Below are 16,710 nucleotides of genomic sequence, written 5' to 3'. Positions count from 1 at the left end.
TGGGGAGGATACAAGGTGATCAGGTTCTTCTAGACTGTGAGCCCACTGTTGGGTAGGGACCGTCTCTATATGTTGCAAACTTGTACTTCCCAAGCGCTGGGGTAATAATAATAATAATAATAATAATAATAATAATAATAATAATAATAATAATAATGGTATTTGTTAAGCACTTACTAAGTGCAAAGCACTGTTCTAAGTGCTGGGGAGGATACAAGGTGATCAGGTTCTTCTAGACTGTGAGCCCGCTGTTGGGTAGGGACCGTCTCTATATGTTGCAAACTTGTACTTCCCAAGCGCTTAGTACAGTGCTCTGCTGGGGTAATAATAATAATAATAATAATAATAATAATAATAATAATAATAATAATAATGGTATTTGTTAAGCACTTACTAAGTGCAAAGCACTGTTCTAAGTGCTGGGGAGGATACAAGGTGATCAGGTTCTTCTAGACTGTGAGCCCGCTGTTGGGTAGGGACTGTCTCTATATGTTGCAAACTTGTACTTCCCAAGCGCTTAGTACAGTGCTCTGGTGGAGTAATAATAACAATAATAATGATGGCATTTGTTAAGCACTTACTATGTGCAAAGCACTGTTCTAAGTGCTGGGGAGGATACAAGGTGATCAGGTTCTTCTAGACTGTGAGCCCGCTGTTGGGTAGGGACCGTCTCTACATGTTGCCAACTTGTACTTCCCAAGCGCTTAGTACAGTGCTCTGCTGGGGTAATAATAACAATAATAATGATGGCATTTGTTAAGCGCTTACTATGTGCAAACACTGTTCTCAGCGCTAGGGAGGATACAAGGTGATCAGGTTCTTCTAGACTGTGAGCCCGCTGTTGGGTAGGGACTGTCTCTATATGTTGCCAACTTGTACTTCCCAAGCGCTTAGTACAGTGCTCTGCTGGGGTAATAATAACAATAATAATGATGGCATTAGTTAAGCGCTTACTATGTGCAAACACTGTTCTAAGCGCTAGGGAGGATACAAGGTGATCAGGTTCTTCTAGACTGTGAGCCCGCTGTTGGGTAGGGACCGTCTCTATATGTTGCCAACTTGTACTTCCCAAGCGCTTAGTACAGTGCTCTGCACACAGTAAGCGCTCAATAAATACGATTGAATGAATGAATGAATGAAGGTTGTCCCACGGGGGGCTCACAGTCTTCATCCCCATTTTACCGATGAAGGAACTGAGGCCCAGAGAAGTGAAGTGACTTGCCCAAAGTCACACAGCTGACAACTGGCAGGGTCAGAATTCAAACCCATGACCTCTGACTCCAAAGTCCGGTCTCTTTCCACTGAGCCACGCATCAGATCGGACATGGTCCTTTGTCCCAAAGGTTAAGTCAGGGGACATCCAAGTAGAGTTGTCCTGAAGGGAAGGGGAAATGTGAGGCTGCAGAGAAGGAGAGAGGTCAGGGCTGGAGATGGAAATTTGAAAATCATCAGTACAGAGGCGGTAGTTGATGCCGTGGGAAAGAATGAGTTCTCCCAGGGGGTGAGTGTAGATGGAGAATAGACGGGCAACCACAACTGAGCCTTGAGAGACTCCCCCAGTTAGAGGGTGGGAGGCAGTGGAGGAACTTAGTACGGTGCTCTGCACACAGTAAACGCTCAATAAATATGATTAAATGAATGAATGAACTGGCTTAAGATGCCGAGAAGGAGGGGCCAGAGAGATAGGAGGAGAACCAATCAATCAATCGTATTTTCATTCATTCATTCATTCATATTTATTGAGCGCTGTGTGCAGGGCACTGTACTAAGCGCTTGGGAAGTACAAGTTGGCAACATATAGAGATGGTCCCTACCCAACAGTGGGCTCACAGTCTAGAAGAATAGAAAAGAGAAAAGAGAATAGAATCAGCAGGGGAGAGGAAGAAAAAGTGAGAAGAAAGGAATTATCAGTTCGGTTTTCCCTCTAAATCAATTCATCAATGGTACTTACTGAGCACTCACTGAGTGCAGAGCACTGTACTAAGCGCTTGGAAAGTACAATTCGGCAACAACTAGAAAAAATCCCCACCCAACAGAACCCCCCCGGCCCCCTTCTGGACTGTGAGCCCACTTTTGGGTAGGGACCGTCTCTATATGTCGCCGACTTGTACTTCCCAAGCTCTTAGTACAGTGCTCTGCACACACAGGAGGCAAATGGCAGAGGCGGAATTAGAACCCAGATCCTCTGAATCCCAGGCCTGTGCTCCGAGCTTCATCTCTAAGCATTGAGTGACTGACTGATTGATACTTAAATTGTGAGCCCTGATTAGCTTGTATTTACCCCAGTGCTTGGAATGCAGTAAGGGCTTCATAAACTTCGCTATTATTATCATTATTATTGTTATTATCATATTATCTCCCGATGTGTCTGCCTCAAGTCCTCACCCCCCATTTTTACTCATATTTATTGAGCGCTTACTGTGTGCAGAGCACTGGACTAAGCGCTTGGGAAGTACAAGTTGGCAACATATAGAGATGGTCCCTACCCAACAGTGGGCTAGGAAAGGACCATGTCAGTGAAGCCGAGTTTGGACAGTGGGACTAGAAGGGTGTGCGGTCCGCAGTATCGACTGCAGGTGAGAGATTAGTAATAATAATAATAATGTTGGTATTTGTTCATTCATTCAATCGTATTTATTGAGCGCTTACTGTGTGCAGAGCACTGTACTAAGCGCTTGGGAAGTCCAAGTTGGCAACATAGAGAGACGGTCCCTACCCAACAGTTGGCTCACAGTCTAGAAGGGGGAGACAGACAACAAAACAAAACATATTAACAAAATAAAATAAATAGAATAAATATGTACAAATAGAGTAATAAATCCGTACAAACATATATACATACATACAAGTGCTGTGGGAAGGCGAGGAGGTAAGGCGGGGGAGAGGAAGGAAGGGACTCAGTCTGGGAAGGCCTCCTAGAGGAGCACTTACTATGTGCCAAGCACTGTTCTAAGCGCTGGGGAGATACAAGGTGATCAGGTTGTCCCCCGTGGGGCTCACAGCCTTCATCCCCAGTTTACAGATGAGGGAACTGAGGCTCAGAGAAGTGAAGTGACTTGCCTAAGGTCACAGAGCAGACATGTGGAGGAGCCGGGATTAGAACCCACGACCTCTGACTCCCAAACCCAGGCTCTTTCCACTGAGCCACGCTGCTTAAGTGAAGTGACTTGCCCAAGCCCAGCCTCTTTCCCCGCCCCTCCGCACCTGTATATATATTTGTACAGATTTATTACTCGATTTATTTTACTTATACATATTTACTATTCTATTTATTTTGTTAATGATGTGCATATAGCTTTAATTCTATAAAATTTAATTCTGTCGACTTTGACACTTGTCTACATGTTTTGTTTTGTTGTCTGTCTCCCCCTTCTAGACTGTGAGCCCATTGTTGGGTAGGGACCGTCTCTATATGTTGCCGACTTGGAATTCCCAAGTTCTTAGCACAGTGCTCTGCACACAGTAAGCGCTCAACAAATATGAATGAATGAATATAGCTTTAATTCTATTTGTTCTGTCAATCAATCAATCGTATTTAGTGAGCGCTTACTGTGTGCAGAGCACTGTACTAAGCGCTTGGGAAGTACAAGTTGGCAACATATAGAGACAGTCCCTACCCAACAGTGGGCTCACAGTCGATTTTGACACCTGTGTACACGTTTTGTTTTGTTGTCTGTCTCCCCCTTCTAGACTGTGAGCCTGTTGTTGGGTAGGGACCGTCTCTATCTGTTGCCAACTTGGACATCCCAAGCTCTTAGCACACAGTAAGCGCTCAATAAATACGACTGAATGAGTGAATGAATGAGAGCAAGCCCTTGGAAGAGCCTTGATGAGAGAGCCCATCGCCCTCCTGGATAATAGTAATTAAATTCATTCAATCGTATTTATTGAGCGCTTACTGTGTGCAGAGCACTGTACTAAGCGCTTGGGAAGTACAAGTTGGCAACATATAGAGACGGCCCCTACCCAACAGTGGGCTCCCAGTCTAGAAGGCTAAATGCAGCCAGGCCTAGGAGCCCTGGGAGATGCCCTCGGTGGGAGGGAGGGAGGAAAAGAGAGAGATAAAGGTTGGAGGCAAAAAAAAAAAAATCAGGCCTGGAGGGTTTTTCTGACTGTGAGCCCACTGTTGGGTAGGGACCGTCTCTATAAGTTGCCAACTTGTACTTCCCAAGCGCTTAGTACAGTGCTCTGCACACAGTAAGCGCTCAATAAATACCATTGATTGATTGATTGATTGAAGGAAGAAGGCAGCCACTTCGGAAGGGTCTGAAACGAGGGCTCCCGAGATGGGTTTTAAAGGCGATTATAGGACTCAAAGCGAGTTGACAATTAGCTGTAACTCTGAATCAGTGTCCTGTACGTTTTGGCTGCTGGAAAAAACATGTGAACTGCAGGGTTTCCAAAGTACTAAAATTAGGAATTTTTTAAAAAGAATGTAAGTAAATTTGGGTTCATATAGGTAATCTTTGAAGTAGAGAATAAAATGTTGGCATCCTCCAGTGCCCTACTCTGCCATCATTTAATTAAGTATCCCTGCAGGTTACGTCCTTACACATCTCCCCCTCCCCACAGCACCTGTATATATGTATATATGTTTGTATGTATTTATTACTCTATTTTATTTGTACATATTCTATTTATTTTATTTTGTTAATATGTTTTGTTTTGTTCTCTTTCTCCCCCTTCTATCAATCAATTGTATTTATTGAGCACTTACTGTGTGCAGAGAACTGTACTAAGCGCTTGGGAAGTACAAGTTAGCAACACATAGAGACAGTCCCTACCCAACAGTGGGCTCACAGTCTAGAAGGGGGAGACAGAGAACAAAACCAAACATACTAACAAAATAAAATAAATAGAATAGATATGTACAGGTAAAATAAATAAATAGAATAATAAATACGTACAAACATATATACATATATAGAGGTGCTGTGGGGAAGGGAAGGAGGTAAGATGGGGGGATGGAGAGGGGGACGAGGGGGAGAGGAAGGAAGGGGCTCAGTCTGGGAAGGCTAGAGCTAGACTGTGAGCCCGCTGTTGGGAAGGGACCGTCTCTATATGTTGCCAACTTGTACTTCCCAAGCGCTTAGTACAGTGCTCTGCACACAGTAAGCGCTCAATAAATGCGATTGAATGAATGAATGGACAAGAAAAGCAGAGAGCTGGGACAACCACACAAATAAAGGAAATGGAGTATTTGGAGCACGCAGATGTGGAAGAAAATGCAGTGAAGAGGCCAAGAGCGTTATTGGAAGTTTCGACGACTGCCAAGACGATCCCATGGGGAAAATTCTAAAAGCCTGGTTTTTCCTCCCTTCCACGAATACTTTCTAATTAACCTGCACCTTGCTGAGTGATCTAAACTCCAAAGCATCCAAGAGATCATTTCTCACATGGAATGCTCTGGGTCAGAGTCTGCGGAAGGTAGAGCCCTGGGCTGTGATTTAATCAGGGTTATGGTTAACCCTTGCAAAGTACACTGCAGCTGCCCGACCATCCAGCTTGTACTTCCCAAGCGCTTAGTACAGTGCTCTGCACACAGTAAGTGCTCAATCAATACGATTGAACGAATGAATGAATGAAATCAGACGGAAGAGCCCACCACGCCGAACAGGACCAAGAGACAAAGAATGCAGCTTGGCCTAGTGGTCGGAAAGCAGGACTGGGAGACAGAAGGACCTGGGTTCTAGTCCTGGCTCTGCCCTTGTTTGCTGTGCGATCTTGGCCAAGTCACTGCACTTCTCTGTGCTCCAGTTCCCTCCTCTGCAAAATGGGGATGAAGGCTGTGAGCCCCCCGTGGGACCGCCTGATCACCTTGTAACCTCCCCAGCGCTTAGAACAGTGCTTTGCACATAGTAAGCACTTAATAAATGCCATTGTTATTATTATTATTTGGTTCTACTCTCCGAGCGCCTTCATCACCCCAGATTTGGGATTTCTCTTGGGGTCAAATCGATCTATCAGTGGTATTTACCGGACATTTAGAGAAGCTGGCTAGAAGCCCTTCAAGGAAGGAACAAACTCAGATAAAGGGAAGTGATTCTTGCCCCTCATCCAGGGCGACTATAAATAAATATATATTTATTTTACTTGTTCATATCTATTCTATTTATTTTATTTTGTTAATATGTTTGGTTTTGTTCTCTGTCTCCCCATTCTGGACTGTGAGCCCACTGTTAGGTAGGGACTGTCTCTATATGTTGCCAACTTGTACTTCCCAAGCGCTTAGTACAGTGCTCTGCACACTGTAAGCGCTCAGTAAATACGATTGATTGATTGACTCGCCAGCTGGGATCCTTTCCCCTGGTCGCAGAACCTTGGGCACTTGACTTCATTCAGAGCATGCCCATGGTGCTCAGGGAGATGGCAGCGAGGCCTAGTGGAAAGACTCGGGCCTGGGTTCTAATTCTAGCTCTGCCACTTGCCTGCTGTGTAACTTTGGGCAAGTCCCTAAACTTCTCTGTGCCTCAGTTTCCTCAACTGTGTAATGAGGATTCAATACCTCAACCCCACGGGTGAAAGAGACTGTGTCCAACCTGATTAACTTACACTTACCCCAGGGCTTAGTACAATTCTTGGCACATAGAAAGCGCAGAATAATAATAGTAATAATAAGAAGAAGGCAGGGCAGCAGTGAGCAGGAAGCAATGTTAGAGAGGCACAGGGAAGGATGTAATAATAATAATTATGGTACTTGTTGAGCGCTTACTCTGTGCTAAGCACTGTTCTAAGCGCTGGGATAGTCAGGTTGGACACAGTCCCTGTCCCACATAGGGTTCATTCATTCATTCATTCAATCGTATTTATTGAGCGCTGACTGTTGCAGAGCACTGTACTAAGCACTTGGAAGTACAGGTAGGCAACATATAGAGACAGTCCCTACCCAACAGCGGGTTCACAGTCTAGAAGGGGGAGACAGAGAACGAAACAAAACATATTAACAAAATAAAATAAATAGAATAAATATGTACAAATAAAATAAATATGTACAAACATATATACACAAAGACAGGTGCTGTGGGGAGGGGAAGGAGGTAAGGTGGGGGGGATGGGGAGAAGGGGGAGAGGAAGGAGGGGGCTCAGTCTGGGAAGGCTTCCTGGAGGAGGTGAGCTCTCAGTAGGGCTTTGAAGGGAGCAGGACAGGGAAGGCAAGCTGGGAGGAGTTGCTGTTACTTGAGCCCACGGTTGGGGCCCCAATTAGCTCCCTCCAACTCAATCAATCGTATTTATTGAGCGCTTACTATGTGCAGAGCACTGCAGAGCACTCGGGGCTGGGGGGCTTCATGCCAGGCCAGTTTCCATCTTATGGGGGCTGGAGTGTTTGGATGTTGGCGAGGGGTGGGGTGGGGGGGTCGCTGGACAGATGGGTAACACCCATAAACCTGCAGCAGATGCCTTGTAACCTCCCCAGCGCTCAGAACAGTGCTTGGCACATAAAAAGCGCTTAATAAATGCCATCATTATCCAGCGCTTAGAACAGTGCTTGGCACATAGAAAGCACTCAATAAATGCCGTCATTATCCAGCGCTTAGAACAGTGCTTGGCACATAGAAAGCGCTCAATAAATGCCATCATTATCCAGCGCTTAGAACAGTGCTTGGCACATAGAAAGCGTTTAATAAATGCCATCACTATCCAGCGCTTGGAACGGTGCTTGGCACATAGAAAGCGCTTAATAAATGCCATCATTATCCAGCGCTTAGAACAGTGCTTGGCACATAGAAAGTGCTTAATAAGTGCCATCATTATCCAGCGCTTAGAACAGTGCTTGGCACATAGAAAGCACTTAATAAATGCCATCATTATCCAGCACTTAGAACAGTGCTTGGCACATAGAAAGCACTTAATAAATGCCATCATTATCCAGCACTTAGAACAGTGCTTGGCACATAGAAAGTGCTTAATAAATGCCATCATTATCCAGCGCTTAGAACAGTGCTTGGCACGTAGAAAGTGCTTAATAAATGCCATCATTATGCAGCGCTTAGAACAGTGCTTGGCACATAGAAAGCGCTTAATAAATGCCATCATTATCCAGCGCTTAGAACAGTGCTTGGCACATAGAAAGCGCTCAATAAATGCCATCATTATCCAGCGCTTAGAACAGTGCTTGGCACATAGAAAGAGTGCTTAATAAATGCCATCATTATCCAGCGCTTAGAACAGTGCTTGGCACATAGAAAGCGCTTAATAAATGCCATCATTATCCAGTGCTTAGAGCAGTGCTTGGCACATAGAAAGCACTTAATAAATGCCATCATTATCCAGCGCTTAGAACAGTGCTTGGCACATAGAAAGCGCTTAATAAATGCCATCATTATCCAGCGCTTAGAACAGTGCTTGGCACATAGAAAGTGCTTAATAAATGCCATCATTATCCAGTGCTTAGAGCAGTGCTTGGCACATAGAAAGCACTTAATAAATGCCATCATTATCCAGTGCTTAGAACAGTGCTTGGCACATAGAAAGTGCTTAATAAATGCTATCATTATCCAGTGTTTAGAACAGTGCTTGGCACATAGAAATTGCTTAATAAATGCCATCATTATCCAGCGCTTAGAACAGTGCTTGGCACATAGAAAGTGCTTAATAAATGCCATCATTATCCAGCGCTTAGAACAGTGCTTGGCACGTAGTAAGCGCTTAATAAATGCCATCATTATCCAGCGCTTAGAACAGTGCTTGGCACATAGAAAGTGCTTAATAAATGCCATCATTATCCAGCGCTTAGAACAGTGCTTGGCCCGTAGAAAGTGCTTAATAAATGCCATCATTATGCAGCGCTTAGAACAGTGCTTGGCACATAGAAAGCGCTTAATAAATGCCATCATTATCCAGCGCTTAGAACAGTGCTTGGCACATAGAAAGCGCTCAATAAATGCCATCATTATCCAGCGCTTAGAACAGTGCTTGGCACATAGAAAGAGTGCTTAATAAATGCCATCATTATCCAGCGCTTAGAACAGTGCTTGGCACATAGAAAGCGCTTAATAAATGCCATCATTATCCAGTGCTTAGAGCAGTGCTTGGCACATAGAAAGCACTTAATAAATGCCATCATTATCCAGCGCTTAGAACAGTGCTTGGCACATAGAAAGCGCTTAATAAATGCCATCATTATCCAGCGCTTAGAACAGTGCTTGGCACATAGAAAGTGCTTAATAAATGCCATCATTATCCAGTGCTTAGAGCAGTGCTTGGCACATAGAAAGCACTTAATAAATGCCATCATTATCCAGTGCTTAGAACAGTGCTTGGCACATAGAAAGTGCTTAATAAATGCTATCATTATCCAGTGTTTAGAACAGTGCTTGGCACATAGAAATTGCTTAATAAATGCCATCATTATCCAGCGCTTAGAACAGTGCTTGGCACATAGAAAGTGCTTAATAAATGCCATCATTATCCAGCGCTTAGAACAGTGCTTGGCACGTAGTAAGCGCTTAATAAATGCCATCATTATCCAGCGCTTAGAACAGTGCTTGGCACATAGAAAGCTCTTGATAAATGCCATCATTATCCAGTGCTTAGAACAGTGCTTGGCACATAGAAAGTGCTTAATAAATGCCATCATTATCCAGCACTTAGAACAGTGCTTGGCACATAGAAAGCGCTTAACAAATGCCATCATTATCCAGCGCTTAGAACAATGTTTGGCACATAGAAAGCGCTTAATAAATGCCATCATTATCGAGCACTTAGAACAGTGCTTGGCACAAAGAAAGCGCTTAATAAATGTCATTATCCAGCGCTTAGAACAGTGCTTGGCACGTAGTAAGCGCTTAATAAATGACAACATTATCCAGCACTTAGAACAGTGCTTGGCACATAGTAAGCACTTAATAAATGCCATCATTAGAGAAGTAGCGTGGCATAGTAGAAAGAGCCCGGGCTTGGGAGTCAGAGGATGTGGGTTCTAATCCACTTGTCGGCTGTGTGACCTTAAGCAAGACACTTCTCCGGGCCTCAGTGACCTCATCTGTAAAATGGGGGTTAAGACTGTGAGCCCCACAAGGGACAAATGGATTACCTCATATCCATTCCAGCGCTTAGAACAGCGTTCGGCACATAGTAAGCGGTTAACAAATCCCATAATTATTATTAAAAGGGGTGCAGGTGGGCGAGGGGACCGCCCCCAGGCCTGGCAACCAATGCCATAATTGTGATGATTTTTAGAGAGGTGCAGGCGGGCACAGGGCGAGGGGACCATCAATCAATCAATCAATCATATTTACTGAGCGCTGTGTGCAGAGCACTTTACTAAGCGCTTGGGAAGTACAAGTTGGCAACATACAGAGACAGTCCCTACCCAACAGTGGGCTCACAGTCTAAAAAGGGGGAGACAGAGAACAAAACCAAAACATACTAACAAAATAAAATAAATAGAATAGATATGTACAAGTAAAATAGAGTAATAAATCCGTACAAACATATATACATATATACAGGTGCTGTGGGGAAGGGAAGGAGGTAAGATGGGGGTATGGAGAGGGGAACGAGGGGGAGAGGAAGGAAGGGGCTCAGTCTGGGAAGGCCTCCAGGACTGGCAACAAATGCCATAATAATAATAATAATTATTATTATATTATTATTATAATTATGTTTGTTAAGTGCTTACTATGTGCAAAGCACTGTTCTATAACTATTAGAGGGGTGCAGGCGGGCACCGGATGAGGGGGCCACCCCCCAGGACTGGCATGAATGAATGAACAAATTGTGGTGATTATTAGAGGGGCACAGGCGGGCACCGGTCGAGGGGATTGCAACCCCCAGGGCTGGCAACATATCCCATAATTGTGATGATTCTTAAAGGGGTGCAGGCGGGCACGGGGAGTCCCCCAGGACTGGCAACCCATGCCTTAATTATAATTATTAGAGGGGATTGCAACCCCCAGGGCTGGCAACCAAGGCCATAAGTGTGATGACTATTAAAGGGGTGCAGGTGGGCACGGGGCGAGGGGATGGCCCCCTCAGGACTGGTAACAAATCAATCAATCGTATTTGAGCACTTACTGTGTGCAGAGCACTGTACTAAGCGCTTGGGAAGTACAAGTTGGCAACATATAGAGACAGTCCTTACCCAACAGTGGGCTCACAGTCTAAAAGATGTCTAAACAAATGCCGTAATTGTCATGACTGTTAGAGGGGTGAAGGTGGGTAAGGGGCGAGAGGACCATACCCCAGGCCTGGCAATCAATGCCATCATTGTGATGATTATTAGAGGGGTGCAGGTGGGCACGGGGCGTCCCCCAGGCCTGGCAACCAATGCCATAATAGTGATTATCATTAGAGGGGTGCAGGTGGGCACGGGGCAGCCCCCAGGCCTGGCAACCAATGCCATAATAGTGATTATCACTAGAGGGGTGGAGATGGGTACGGGGCATCCCCCAGGCCTGGCAACCAATATGCCATAATAGTGATTATCATTAGAGGGGTGGAGGTGGGTACGGGGCATCCCCCAGGCCTGGCAACCAATGCCATAATAGTGATTATCATTAGAGGGGTGGAGGCGGGCATGGGACGAGAGGACCATACCCCAGGACTGGCAGCAAATGCCATATTTGTGATGATTGTTAGAGGGGTGCAGGCGGGCACGGGGCGAGGGGACTGCACCCCCCAGGACTGGTAACAAATGCCATAATCTGGAGGAATGATGATTGTTAGAGAAGCAGCGTGGCTCAGTGGAAAGAGCCCGGGCTTTGGAGTCAGAGGTCATGGGTTCAAGTCCCAGCTCCGCCACTTGTCAGCTGGGTGACTTTGGGCAAGTCACCTCACTTCTCTGGGCCTCAGTTCCCTCGTCTGTAAAATGGGGATGAAGACTGGGAGCCCCCTGTGGGACAACCTCATCACCTTGTAACCTCCCCAGCGCTTAGAATTGTGCTTTGCACATAGTAAGCGCTTAATAAATGCCATCATTATTATTAGGGGTGCAGGCGGGCACGGGGCGTCCCCCAGGACTGGTAACAAATGCCTTAATGATAACTATTAGGGGGGTGAGGGCCGGCACGGGGCGAGGGGACTGCACCCCCCAGGCCTGGCACCCAATGCCATCATTGGGATGATTATTAGAGGGGTGCAGGTGGGCACGGGGCGTCCCCCAGGCCTGGTAACCAATGCCATAACAGTGATTCTCATTAGAGGGGTGGAGGGGGGCACGGGACGAGAGGACCATGCCCCAGGACTGGCAGCAAATGCCATATTTGTGATGATTGTTAGAGGGATACAGGAGGGTACGGGGCGAGGGGACTGCACCCTCCAGTACTGGCAACCAATGCCATCATTGGGATGATTATTAGAGGGGTGCAGGTGGGCACGGGGCGTCCCCCAGGGCTGGTAACAAATGCCATCATTCTATTAGAGCGGGCACAGGGCGAGGGGACTGCACCCCTCAGGCCTGGCACCCAATGCCATCATTGTGATCAATCAATCAATCGTATTTATTGAGCGCTTACTGTGTGCAGAGCACTGTACTAAGCGCTTGGGAAGTACAAGTTGGCAACAGATAGAGACGGTCCCTTGTTAGAGGGGTGTAGGCGGGCACGGGGCGTCCCCCAGGCCTGGCACCCAATGCCATCACTGGGATGATTGGTAGAGGGGAGCAGGAGGGCACGGGGCGTCCCCAGGACTAGTAACAAATGCCATCATTCTATTAGAGCGGGCACGGGGCGAGGGGACTGTACCCCCCAGGACTGGCACTCAATGCCATCATTGGGATGATTATTAGAGGGGTGCAGGAGGGCGCGGGGCGTCCCCCAGGACTGGCACCCAATGCCATCACTGTGATGATTGTTAGAGGGGTGCAGGAGGGCACGGGGCGTCCCCCAGGACTAGTAACAAATGCCATCATTCCAACTATTAGAGCGGACACGGGGCGAGGGGACTGTACCCCCCAGGCCTGGCACCCAATGCCATCACTGGGATGATTGTTAGAGGGGTGCAGGCGGGCACGGGGCGTCCCCCAGGACTGGTACCAAATGCCATCATTGGGATGCTTGTTAGAGGGGTGCAGGCGGGCACGGGGCATCCCCCAATGGCATCATCAGAAGGATGAGAGGGATGCAGAGGGGCCCGGGGTCCCTCCCGGCCGGGTCATACCTGGTGGGTGGGTAGGTCCGTTTTGGGGGTGGGCTGCCGCTGCCCCTCCTCCTCCTCCGTGCCCCGGCCCGGCCCGCCGCCGCCCCACCCGCACAGCGCTTCCCACATTGTGCCGGCGGGAGGGCGGGCGGCCGAGGTCCTGAGTGCGAACCCTGCGCGGGCGGGCGGGCGAGCGGTGTGGCGAGCGTCGGCGGCGCCCGGTCCCGGGGAGCTGTGGGCTAATCGCCTCTGATCCCCATCACGTGCACACACACACACACACACACACACACACACACACACACTCACTCACTTACTCCCTCCCTCCCCCCTCCCTCGCCCACCCTCTCTCCCTGTCCCTCTCTCTAGCCCACTCCCATTCCTTCCCTGTCTCCCTCCGTCTCTCCCTCCATTCTTTCTCTCTATCCCACTTCCTTCCTCTCTCCCTATCCCTCCATCCCTTCCCTCTATCCCACTTCCTCTCCCTCCTTCTCTCCCTATCCCTCCCTCTCTCCCTCCATTCTTTCTCTTTATCCCACTACTTTGCTCTCTCCCTCTCTCTATTCCTTCCCTCTCCCGCCTCTCCTTCCATTCCTTCTTCCTTCCTCTCTCCCTCCTTCTCTCCCTCCTTCTCTCCCTCTTCCTCCCTCTATTCCTTCCCTCTATTCCTTCCCTCTCTCTCCCTGCATTCCTTCTCTCTATCCCACTTCCTCTCCCTCCTTCTCTCCCCATCTCTCCCTCCATTCTTTCTCTCTATCTCACTACCTTCCTCTCTCCCTCTCCCTATCCCTCCTCTCCTTCCATTCCTTCTCTCTGTCCCACTTCCTCTCTCCCTCCTTCTCTCCCCATCCCTCCCTCTCTCCCTTCATTCCTTCCTCTCTCCCTCCCTCTCCCTCCTCCTCTCCCTGTCCCTTCCTCCATTCCTTCTCTCTATCCCACTTCCTTCCTCTCCCCTCCTTCTCTCCCTCTCCCTCCATTCCTTCCCTCTAGCTCACCCCCTTTCTATCTTTCCCTCTATTCCTTCCCTCTCTCCCTCCATTGCTTCCCCCCCCTGCCTGGGTCTGTCCGGTTTTCTGCCAAGCACCCCCTGCCCACCTTGTGCCCACAGGATGCGAAGCCCAGTGAGGGAAACTGAGGCAGCAGCCCCCTGTGCCCAGTGGTGGGGCGGAGGGAACCCTGTGGCCATTTCCAGGCCCAGGACCCCCAAACACACCCAGCCCCCAGGGATCTGGACCCAGGCTCGGAGGGGGCAGAGAAACTGTGAGGGACCAGACAGGGGTGGGGGGACCGGACAAGAGGAATAGGGGGGTCTGGGGTGAAATTGGGGGACTGGGGGACTAGGGAGAGGCCTGGGGTGAGTTCGGGGGACTGGGTGAGTATGGGGGTGGCTGGGGTGAATTTGAGGGAGTGGGTGACTATAGGGGGGGCATGGGGTGAGATTGGGGGATGAGAAATAATGTGGGAGGGTGTGACAGGGCCAGAGACATGGGGAGGGGAAATGTGGGGGACCAGAGGAAGTATGAAGGGTGGGGAGGGGGTAGACAGAGACAATGGTGGGGGGGGGGGGTCAGTGGAGGGTGGGAGGGTCCAGTGGAGGACCAGAGGAAGTATGTGGGGGGCTGGTGGGCAGTTTGGGGAGTGTGGGTCAGGGCCAGACAGAGGCATGGGTGGGGGGGCAGTGTGAACAGTCTGGGGGTGAATTTGGGGGACTGGGTAAGTACGGGAGGACCTGGGGTGAGTTTGGTTAACAAATTTGTTAAGTAAGTGCTTGGCAAATACCCTGATTATCATTATTATTACTATAATAACTTCAGGCTGGGGAGGTTGGAATGCCTTCGCAACTCAGGCTCCCAGCTCCGGTTATCTCCAGGACAAGATCCTCTGGATGTTGGGGGCCGAGGGAGCGGCACGGCCAGAGAGGCTGTGTCAGCAGGAGGAAGGGCTGTGACCGGGGGTCACCTCCCCCTCCCAGGGAACGGATTACAAATCCTGTTATTGTTTCAGGCCAATGTGTGCGTCTGCTCTTGGTTTTGAATTCCACATCCGAGAGGGAGGCCTCACATTCCTGAAGCAGGAGGCTGGGAAAGAGAGCAAGCCCTTCGCAGGATTCATTCATTCAGTCGTGTTTAGTGAGCACTTACCGTGTGCAGAGCACTGTACTAAGCACTTGGGAGAGTACAATACAATAACGATAAAACACATTCCCTGCCCACAGCGAGCTCACGGTCTAGAAGGGGAGACATTCAACTGTATTTATTGAGCACTTGCTGCGTGCAGAGCACTGTACTAAGTGCTTGGGAGAGTGCGACAAAACAACAGTCACATTCCCTGCTTACAGTGACTTCACAGTCTAGAGGACAGACACCGATATAAATAAATGAATTCTAGATATAATAATAATAATAATGGCATTTATTAAGCGCTTACTATGTGCAAAGCACTGTTCTAAGTGCTGGGGAGGTTACAGACACCAATATAAATAAATGAATTCTAGATATAATAATAATAATAATGGCATTTATTAAGCACTTACTATGGGCAAAGCACTGTTCTAAGCGCTGGGGAGGTTACAAGGAGATCAGGTTGTCCCACGGGGGGCTCACAGTCTTAATCTCCATTTTACAGATGAGGGAACTGAGGCCCAGAGAAGTGAAGTGACTTGCCCAAAGTCACCCAGCTGACAATTGGCAGAGCAGGGATTGGAACCCATGACCCCAGACTCCAAAGCCCGGGCTCTTTCCACTGAGCCCCGCTGCTTCTCTAGTGGATAAGTGGATACTTACTTATCTAATGGATAAGATGTGTACTTAAGTGCTGTGGGGCTGGGAGTCGGGGTGGGGGGATGAAGAAAGGGAGCAAGTCAGGGTGACGCAGAAGGGAGCGGGAGAAAAAGAAAGGGGGGCTTAATCAGGGAAGGCCTCTTGGAGGAGATGTGCCTTCAATAAGGCTTTGAAGGATGGAGAGAGTAATTGTCTGTCAGATATGAGGAGGGAGGGCTTTCCAGGCCAGAGGGAGCATGTGGATCAGGAATCAGCGGTGAGATAGATAAGATCTATCTTGAGAGATCTATCAAGAGATCGATCAAGATCTATCTCGAGAGAAGCAGCGTGGCTTAGAGGAAAAAGCACAGACTTGGGAGTCAGAGGTCATGGGTTCAAATTCCAGCTCTGCCGCTTGTCTGCTGTGTAACTTTGGGCAAGTCACTTCAATTCTCTGGGCCTCAGTTACCTCATTGGTAAAATGGGGATTAATAATAATAATAATAATAATGACGGCATTTATTAAGTGCTTACTATGTGCAAAGCACTGTTCATTCATTCAATCGTATTTATTGAGGGCTTACTGTGCGCAGAGCACTGCACTAAGCGCTTGGGAAGTACAAGTTGGCAACATGTAGAGACGGTCCCTACCCAACAGTGGGCTCACAGTCTAGAAGGGGGAGACAGACAACAAAACAAAACATATTAACAAAATAAAATAAATAGAATAAATATGTACAAGTAAAATAAATAGAGTAATAAATATGTACAGACATATATACATATATACAGGTGCTGTGGGGAGGGGAAGGAGGTAAAGTGGGGGGGGATGGGGAAGGGGAGGAGGGGGAGAGGAAGTCTTAATCCCCCTTTT

At 48.0% G+C, this 16,710-nt stretch overlaps 1 protein-coding gene across 1 annotated transcript in view; it reads right to left on the bottom strand.

Annotated features, from left to right (window-relative positions):
* The window catches only part of LOC119930427 (two pore calcium channel protein 1-like), a 94,446-nt gene extending 81,132 nt beyond the window's left edge, over positions 1-13,314 (bottom strand). The window contains exon 1 of the mRNA XM_038748758.1: positions 13,099-13,314. Coding sequence (XP_038604686.1) covers positions 13,099-13,206 — 108 coding nt within the window. The 5' untranslated portion in view covers positions 13,207-13,314. The remainder of the gene's footprint in view (positions 1-13,098) is intronic.
* Between the last annotated feature and the right edge of the window lie 3,396 nt (positions 13,315-16,710).

The sequence above is a fragment of the Tachyglossus aculeatus genome, chromosome 1 (genome assembly GCF_015852505.1).
Source record: "Tachyglossus aculeatus isolate mTacAcu1 chromosome 1, mTacAcu1.pri, whole genome shotgun sequence".
Lineage (NCBI taxonomy): Eukaryota > Metazoa > Chordata > Mammalia > Monotremata > Tachyglossidae > Tachyglossus > Tachyglossus aculeatus.
The sequence above is the reverse complement of the archived record's forward strand: the minus strand, read 5'-3'. Positions and strand labels throughout refer to the sequence as shown.